The following is an 8862-nucleotide window of genomic DNA, read 5'->3' on the forward strand; positions in this document are numbered from 1 at the left end:
TTCGCATTGTGTCATTATATGTGACCAAGTTTTCAGGAAAAATAATAAACTTTTAATAAGGTAATTGTTTTAAAAAAGTGTTCTCAGAAATGAACTATCAAGTGTGAAGTTTCATGACTTTCAAGCCGAATGATCAATCTTATGGCCACATTCATGGCATAGTTTGTTCAAATGATCTCATATTGTGCACAAGGGTGCATATTGGAATGGCAAACAATGTTGCCTAAGGAAGTTTTCATTTTCGTTGGACGAAAAAACCATTTTCCATTTTTCGAGTGCCCGAAAGGAGTTTTTTTTGTGAAGGAACTACCAAATAATTGTTGCAAAATTGGACCAAATCATTTTTTATAAAATACTAGGCCATATTTAATGCACAACTGACAAAATGGTCTGGTGTAAAAAAATTTGATCCACCTCTCGTGAAAAAGACAAATTTCTGCTGATTCAGTTGGAAGAGGGTCAAATTTGAACTGCAGCTGCCTCATAGTTTGCTATTTATTTTTTCCAAAAATCATTTCTAGTTACATAAGGACCTATTTAATCATAAATACATGGTTTGGTGGCGATACGTCGAGGTTTGGGCGGTGGCCGAGGGCCCCAACTCTAGAGCGCGTAAACTCGCATGCCCGCCGCGTGGTCACCGCGTGACCGTGGCGTTGCCATGTGTTCTGGGTGGCCTAGGCATGTCTAGTGGGTTGGGCACTCCCCAGGTTGGTGCTAGGAAGAAAATTACAACATAAGATTCTCACGAGGAGACCAATCGATGCTCAAACATGAATTAGCAGCCAAGTGTTTGATTAGCGGTACGGGAAATGTACATGGCTAATGGGCGTGAGTTTTGGCTGAGGATGATCAGTTACTAAGAAGACCGTTTTCACAAATTTTCAGCTCAAAAGGAGGGCTAGGTGTACTTGCTTTGCAAACCACCACACTGGACATAAATACGAATGTTGAGCTCGGCTCAAAATAATGAATGGATTGAGCTGGCATTTGGTGGAGGATGGTTATTTGGGCATAGGAAAGCACTGTAGAAAATGGATACTATTTGGAGATGCCAAAGTGGTACTTCCTTCACAAACTGTTACTCTGAACAGAATAGGAAAATGAATATTTTTGAATTATTTTTGAACTAGGCAAGGAAGGTTTTTACATATTTGACGAAGATATGACCCAAAGAATTTATGAGATTTTTTTGGGAATTTTGGGAATGACAGAAATATAGGTTGCTTCACAACCTAGGGCAAAAACTGCCACATGGGCATGACACATAGGCAAAACTGATGAGGTGGCGCCTAGTCATAGCAACCCACCACAATTTACAAGGCTATAACCATCTATATTGGTCGTTAACAACTAGAGGCAGCGGACTAGCGCTGTTAGCTTTATGACCATTTCATGTAAGGAAATTATGACCTTTCTGACCAAAATGGTCGCAATGGTTTAGGGTTTGGAGCCCCTCGAACAGCTTTTGACCAATTGGTCTCAAATGGTCATAAATCTATGACCAATTCTTCCAGGGTCACTGACAGAAGGTCATAAGTTGACATATTTCTTGTAGTGATATGGTGGTTGTCGCTCTACTTCGACACTTTTTGCGACTTCCACCGGTGTTGGTTTCTCTACATCGACTCCTCTCGCGGCTTCCGCGCGTGGTGGTGATCGCTCTATGTCGACTACCCGAGTGGCACCCACATATGGCTCTACATCGACTCGCCACTCTCAGTCGACTCTACATGCGGCTTCTACGGGTGGTGGAGACTGCTTATTATTGGTTGGTGTTTCTACCTCGACCTCTTCCGCCGTGTCCTTGTCTTCGTGTGAGATTGAGCAGCTGAAATCTCTGCTTGCTACTTGGGATTCTTCACCGACAAGTTCTGCAGGTTCCGTGACTGACTCTTCTTGCATTGAGAAACCACATTCTACTCATTCAGGTACATCCCCATGGATTCTTGATACCGGAGCATCATTTCATATGACATATGATTCTTCCACTTTGACTTCCATTCAACCTGTTGAGTTTCCTGTTCGTGTTCTTACGTCTGATGGCACTCCCTTCCCTGTAGCTAGTCGAGGCACTCTTACCACTTCTTCATTTCATGTTCCCCCTGTCGCTCATGTTCCTTGACTTACCATGCAACTCATATCTGGTGGTCAGATTGTTGACTCTAGTTGTAGGGTCTTCCTCGACTTTCATTTGTGTTCCGTCCAGGATCGTCGCACTGGCGCTCTACTTGGTGTTAGCCCTCGACGCTCTGATGGTCTCTGGGAGCTTGACTGGCTACGTCTTCCTTCTGCTGCCACTTCTGCTAGTCCCGTAGCCCCTGTTGCTGCATCTACTAGCTCTTTTCAGCAGTGGCATCATCATCTTGGTCATTTATGTGGTTCTCGTCTCTCATCTTTGGTTCAGCGCGGTGTTATAGGGTCTGTGTTCGGTAACGCTTCGCTGGATTATCTGGGTTGTAGGCTTGGTAAGCAGATTCAACTACAGTATCCTCACAATGAGTCGATGTCCAAGCGCCCTTTTGACCTCGTTCACTCTGATGTTTGGGGTCTGGCTCCCTTTTCTTCAAAAGGGGGTCACTGCTACTATATTATCTTTATAGACGATTTTCACGGTACACCTGGATCTTTTTCATGTCTTCTCGTAGTGAGGTATTATATATATACAAAAAATTTGCTACCATGCTTCAAACCCGGTTTTCCACTCCTATTCGTGTTTTTCGCGCAAACTCAGCTGGTGAGTATATCTCCCCATGCGCTACGAGGATTCCTTGCTGAGCAAGGTACTCTTCCTCAGTTTTCTTGCCCTGGTGCACATGCTCAGAATGGTGTGGCTGAGCACAAGCATCGTCACCTTCTTGAGACGGCACGCGCAATGATGATCGCTGCCTCTCTTCCACCTCACTTCTTGGCTGAGGCTATTACACCTCCACGTATCTCATTAACATTCAACCATCTGCTGCTCTACAGGGCGGAATTCCTCTCGAGCGTCTTTATGGTCATTCTCCTGATTATTCGGTGCTTCTCTTGTTTGGGTGCGTTAGCTATGTTTTGCTTGCTCCTCGTGAACGCACCAAACTGACCGCTCAGTCTGTTGAGTGTGTCTGTCTCGGATACAGTGATGAGCATAAGGGCTATCGGTGTTGGGATCCCATCGGTCGTCGGATGCGTATTTCTCAGGATGTGACCTTTGATGAGTCTCGTCCCTTCTACCCGCGTCCATCCTCCTCAGCCTTTTCCATAGAGGATATCTCGTTTCTTACGTTTCCGGATACACCTCCATCTGTGCCCAGTATTCCTACTCCTCGTCCCGTTGTTGCAGATTCGACGCCGTCCTCTCCTACTGTTTCTTATCCTCCCTCATCACATGACTCGCCACCTTCATCATCGATATCTTCACCTTCTACACCTTCATCACCAATACCTTCCCCTTCTCCACCTTCATCGATACATTCCTCGTCTCCATCTCCAGTGGTTCCACCTCTTCCCTCCTTTCCTTTTCATTATACTTGTTGTCCATGTATTGTAGATGAGTCTACTGATGTGCCCACTATTGGTGTGTCCTATTCCTCCTCTCAACCGACTTATGGTCTTCGTTCTCGGTCTTGTCCGCCCCCTGACCGATATTCTCCTTCTCGCTATGGTCTTTCGACCGTTCTTGAGCCGACTTCTTATCGAGATGCTATTGTGCATCTTGAATGGCAGTTTGCGATGGCAGAGGAGATTGCTGCCCTTGAGCGCATCGGCACGTGGGATCTGGTTTCTCTTCCTCCCGGTGTTCGTCCCATCACTTGTAAGTGGGTCTATAAGATAAAGACTCGCTCTGATGGTTCTCTTGAGCGTTATAAAGCTCTTCTTGTGGCTCGTGGCTTTCAGCAAGAGCATGGTCGTGATTACGATGAGACTTTTGCTCCCGTGGCCCATATGACCACTGTTCGTACACTTCTCTTCGTGGCCTCTGTTCGCCATTGGTCCGTGTCTCGGCTTCATGTGAAGAATGCCTTTCTGAATGGTGAGTTGCGCGAGGAGGTTTATATGCAGCCACCACCTGGGTATTCTGTTCCTGATGGCATGGTTTGTCGTCTTCGTCGCTCTCTTTATGGCCTTAAGCAAGCCCTCCGTGCCTGGTTTGAGTGCTTTGCCTCTGTGGTGACTGCCGCTGGTTTTTTTTGCCCAGTGCTCATGATCCAGCGTTGTTTGTCCACCTTTCTGCTTGTGGTAGGACTCTTCTTCTTCTATATGTTGATGACATGATCATCACTGGCGACGATTCTGAGTACATTGCCTTTGTCAAGGCCCGCCTCAGTGAGCAGTTTCTTTTGTCTGATCTTGGTCATCTTCGTTATTTTCTTGGGATTGAGGTTTCATCCACCTCCGATGGCTTTTTTATTTCACAAGAAAAGTATATCCAGGATCTTCTTACTCGTGCGGCTCTTAGTGATGAGCGCACTATTGAGACTCCTATGGAGCTCAATCTTAACCTTCGTGCTTCTGATGGTGAGCCCTTGTCTAATCCGGCGCGTTACCATCATCTTGTTGGGAGTCTTGTCTATCTTGTTGTCACACGTCCGGATATCTCCTATCATGTCCATATTCTGAGCTAGTTTGTTTCTGCTCCCACTTCAGTTCACTATAGTCACCTTCTTCGTGTTCTACGATATCTTCGTGGCACGACCTCTCGTCGTCTCTTTTCCCCCCTGTCCAGCTCGTTACAGCTCCGGGCCTATTCAGATGCTACATGGGCTAGTGATCCTTCGGACCGCCGTTCACTTTCTGCTTACTGTGTTTTTCTTGGTGGTTCTCTCATTGCCTGGAAGACGAAGAAACAAACTGCAGTTTCTCGTTCGAGTTGCGAGCTATGGCTCTTCTGATGACAGAGGTGACTTGGTTACGATAGTTACTGGAGGATTTTGGCGTTTCTGTTACTACATCTACCACCCTCTTGTCAGACAGTACATGTGCTATCAGTATTGCACGGGACCCGGTGAAGCATGAGCTTATCAAGCATATGGGTGTTGATGCTTTCTTTGTGCGCGCTTGCTGTGCAGGATCATGTTATTGGCCTTCAACATGTGCCTTCCGAGTTACAACTAGCAGACTTCTTCACGAAGGCCCAGACTAGAGCGCAGCATGGATTTTACCTCTCCAAACATAGTGTTGTGAATCCACCATGAGTTTGAGGAGGGGGGGGGGGTGTGTTAGAGTTATATTGAGGATGGCCTTTGGCCTTTTGTATTCTAGTCTCTTGGCATTCTCTTGTACATGTATATATGATGGCTTTGGCCTCCTAATAATATCAAGTTGCATAATTCCCTAACAGTGGCCATGATCATGGTACCCCCTTTCTGCACTCTCTGCTTGCGCGCGCGATCACTGCTTTGACCGTGGAGGTCGTGTTGAGCTGCTCTTCACTTGGTAATGCTAGAGCCGAGCCTCCATTCCACTTAGCCACCTCTGTCCAAATTGCTCGTGAGAGGTGGCAGTTCCAAAAGAGATGGACGGAGATGTTTCGGTTCTATGTACTGTACGTACTCACATGCTTAGGTATCGGTATGAGATCATACTGTATTTGCCATGCTTATCATTTACTCGTGGATTAAATTATAAAAAATGTGCTTATATTTCAAACAGGAAGCTACCGGGTCGGATCAGGAGCATGATGGATCTTGTGGATCCAGCATTCAACGGCGACCGGGAACCCCATCCATGACCGCCGGCCACAAGCGAGGAACTGCGCAACCAAGACCCAGCGACAGCAGCCCGCATCACCCACACGTGTCGCCGATGGAGGGAGAGGGAGCACGCCCGAGCAATAGGGGTGGAAGAGAAGCGCGGAGGAGGTGTTGGTTGCCTCACGATGTTTTGTGGACGATCTCTAGATCAGTTCATATGATCGAAGTGCAGTAGACGGCTGGAATGGCTCCAATCCAACTGTCCTCAGGTTGTACATCATCCGCGGAGCAATTTCGTTTATACACAGTGCTGTAAGCTCAAAGTCATTGGCCAACAAAACCAATTTGACAGCTTCTCTTTTTCAGTAAAAACCAATATGACAACTGAAATGTGATTTACACTACTGTTGTCTTGTTGATGCGCACTCTCTTCACTTTTTGAACTATAAAACCGTGTAGAAAATTCAAAACTGCTGGCATGCTACATCTGAGATCCTTATCCCTCGATGTTGGAGTGAATAGAGGAGAGACGGGGAAGGCACCAGTTAATATAGAGGAGAATTAGTACAGACAAATGCAGGTGCGCATCAAGCTTCTTCCGGCACAGCCGTGAGAATGATGCGGACCTCGGCACGGGCACCGGCTCTGACGCCGGCGAAGGCGACCCGAGAGCCGGCGGCAGCTCAAATGGGGCTTTCCCCTGCCGGACGCCGGTGACGTTCCTCGAATCCGACGAAATTTTGCTCTGCTCCCAGACCTCAGATGCTGAAACAAGCAGAGAGTAAATACACGGCGATGGAACACTAGCAGAAATGAGCCAAGGAGCTAGCGAGGTGACACTCACTGACCTCTCCTGGTTACCGTGAGGTTCGCGTCGTCGTAGTTCACCGGCCACAGGAAGTAGCCGAGCAGGCCGCACCGGGCGGCGAAGCCGAGCTTCTCGGCGACGACGGCCGCGCCGTCGAAGGCGACCCAGACGTCGCCCACCGCCAGGTACGACGACACGGAGCCGTTGTCGTACGACGTCATCACCGGCGCGCGTCCGCCCGCGGTCGTGGTGAGCGCCTGCACCTCGGCGTAGGACATGGCCCCCGTCGCGTTGCTCCCGCGCTGCTTCGGCCCGGCGGCCACGACCGGCGCGCCGACGCCGCTGTTGGCCTTATTGCACAGGAACCACGACCGGCCGTAGAGCGGGAGCCCCATCACCACCTTGCCCGCCGGGACGCCCGCGTCGAGCCAGGAGACAACGCCGTAGCTCACCGAGAAGTGCGACGCCCTGTCGTACAGCGGCGCGTCGAAGGCCGTGACGTTGGCCGCCGCGCCGGCCGGCCGGAGCCCGAATGCCATCACGTTGATCCAGTCGAGGCTCCCCGCGACCGCCTCCGACGGGTAGTCCACGCCGGCGAACGGCGCGCCGAATACGTGATTAGAGAAGTATACGGTGGCCGTGAGCAGGAACCCCTGGGGCGCCGCGGCGCGCCACTCGGCGACAAGGAACCCGAAATCGGCCATCTCCACCGCCGATGCCGGGAACCGCCACGCGACGTCGATCCCGTCGAAGCCATTCTCCCGCGCCACCCGAACGGCCGCGTCGGCGAACGCGGCCCGCGACGTCGGGTCCGCGGCCATGGCGGCGAACGCGGGGTCCCCAGATGCCGTGGCGGCGCCTGCTGCGGCATCTTCGACGCCGGCGGTGGCCAGGGAGAGGAGGGTCCTGAGCGCCGGGTTCCTGCCTTTGAGCTCCCGGGAGAAGTTGGCGAGGAGCCGCGCCTGGGCCAGGTCGGCTGGGAGCTGGAGAGTGTGCCGCGTGGGGTGCACGGAGAGAGAGGAGTAGTAGAGGTGGGTGTAGAGGGAGGCGTCGAGGGCCGAGAGGGGCCAGAGGTCGGCGTCGGCGGCGAAGTAGTAGCCGGCTCGCACCGTCGTCGGTGCTTGTAGGGTGGTGTCAGGCGGTGGCGCAAGAGCTGAAGCTGCAAGGGAGAGCGAGAGTGAGATGACAGTGTAGAGGAGTGTGGTGTATGCCATTGCTGGGGAGGTGGCCGGAGAGTGAGCATTGTTTTTGTGTCACCGGAGAAGGGGAATCTTGTGAGGCGTTTGAAGCACTTGGATGGCTCTCCTCTCCCCCCTCTCCCCTCCCCCCTTGCGGCGGTTCCGGTGCCTGGCGCAGTCCCGACGGCGCCCTCCTCCTCCTCCCCCTCCCCTCCGCGCACGCCTCCGGGCTCCGCTCCGGCGTCGCGCGCAGCCCCCCTGCTCTCTGGCCTCTCCTCCTCGCTCTGTCCTCGCCGCCCCTCTCCGGGCTAATAAGTTCTGGGCTCTCGACTCGGATGGCTCCGGCTCGGATTCTGAGGCTCCTTCTCCCCCGCTCCGGCAGGTTCCGGCGTGCTCCCCCCTGGGGCTGCGGCGGCTGCTCGCCGGCGCAAGTTTGCGCCCGGTGGGCGGGGGCGGCCTGTTTGGCCTTCCGTGGAGGCAGACGGGTGGCGCCGCGTCTCGCGTGGGCGGCGGCGTGCTTCGTGCTGGTCCCTGCCTGCGGGCCCGTTGCGGTCTGCGCGGGCGTCGGCTTCGTGCTCTCCGGTGCGTTCTCGTGTTGGCTCGCCCTCGGGTGTGGCCTCCGCTGCTCTGGCGGTGCCGGCGCCGGTGCTAACCCTAGATCTGGGATCGGGGGCGGCGCTGGTGCCCCCTCCTGTGGCGCGGGCCCCGGTCGGTGCTGCTAGGCCTGGTGGGCCGGCCTCGGCCTTGGCTCTGGCGTCCTTTTTTGATTCCCCCCTTCCTTCTTTGGATCCTGGGCTGCGGGCGGCCCAGGTCCAGCCCACCCCTCCTGTAAGGCCATGTACGGATTCGGGCCTGGCTCGGTCGAGGTACTTATGGGTGCGGAGGGGTGCGGTTCCCCCATTTCTAGGGTTTCCTGCCTCCTCCCCAGATCTTTTCCTCCATCGTCTCCCCATCCGACGCTTCGTCAGATCTGTTCCTCCACCTCCCCTCTCCCTCCCCTTTGCGGCGGTGGCGGCGATGGACCGCTCCCGTGCGTCCTCCAGTGAGGCGGTCTCCGGGCAGAAGCGGGGTCGTGGCAGATCTGGTGATGCGGACACGGATCTGGAGTACGAGGCGGCTCTTCGCGCGAAGCTCCAGGCCTCGCTCGCTCCGGAGGCAGGGTCGACGGCGGCGTCCGCTGGCTTGTCTCCTCGCGCCTCTGGGT

General features: G+C 52.9%; 1 protein-coding gene across 1 annotated transcript; it reads right to left on the minus strand.

Moving 5' to 3' along the window:
• Positions 1 to 6006: 6006 nt before the first annotated feature.
• Positions 6007 to 7709, minus strand: LOC123041327 (nod factor hydrolase protein 1). The gene is made up of 2 exons (XM_044463964.1): positions 6521 to 7709; positions 6007 to 6437 (listed from the first exon to the last, which is right to left on the minus strand). The coding sequence occupies exons 1-2, from the start codon at positions 7692 to 7694 to the stop codon at positions 6169 to 6171; spliced, it is 1443 nt and encodes a 480-aa protein (XP_044319899.1). The 5' UTR covers positions 7695 to 7709; the 3' UTR covers positions 6007 to 6168.
• Between the last annotated feature and the right edge of the window lie 1153 nt (positions 7710 to 8862).

This window comes from Triticum aestivum, chromosome 2B (assembly GCF_018294505.1).
Source record: "Triticum aestivum cultivar Chinese Spring chromosome 2B, IWGSC CS RefSeq v2.1, whole genome shotgun sequence".
Classification (NCBI taxonomy): domain Eukaryota; kingdom Viridiplantae; phylum Streptophyta; class Magnoliopsida; order Poales; family Poaceae; genus Triticum; species Triticum aestivum.

What these genes read in the sequence shown, in the direction of transcription:
- LOC123041327 (XM_044463964.1), bottom strand. Translation starts at nt 7,694, where the DNA reads ATGGCATACACCACACTCCTCTACACTGTCATCTCACTCTCGCTCTCC. An exon ending in CCTCACGGTAACCAGGAGAG is followed by an intron (nt 6,438 to 6,520) that starts GTCAGTGAGTGT and finishes TGCTTGTTTCAG; the next exon opens with CATCTGAGGTCTGGGAGCAG.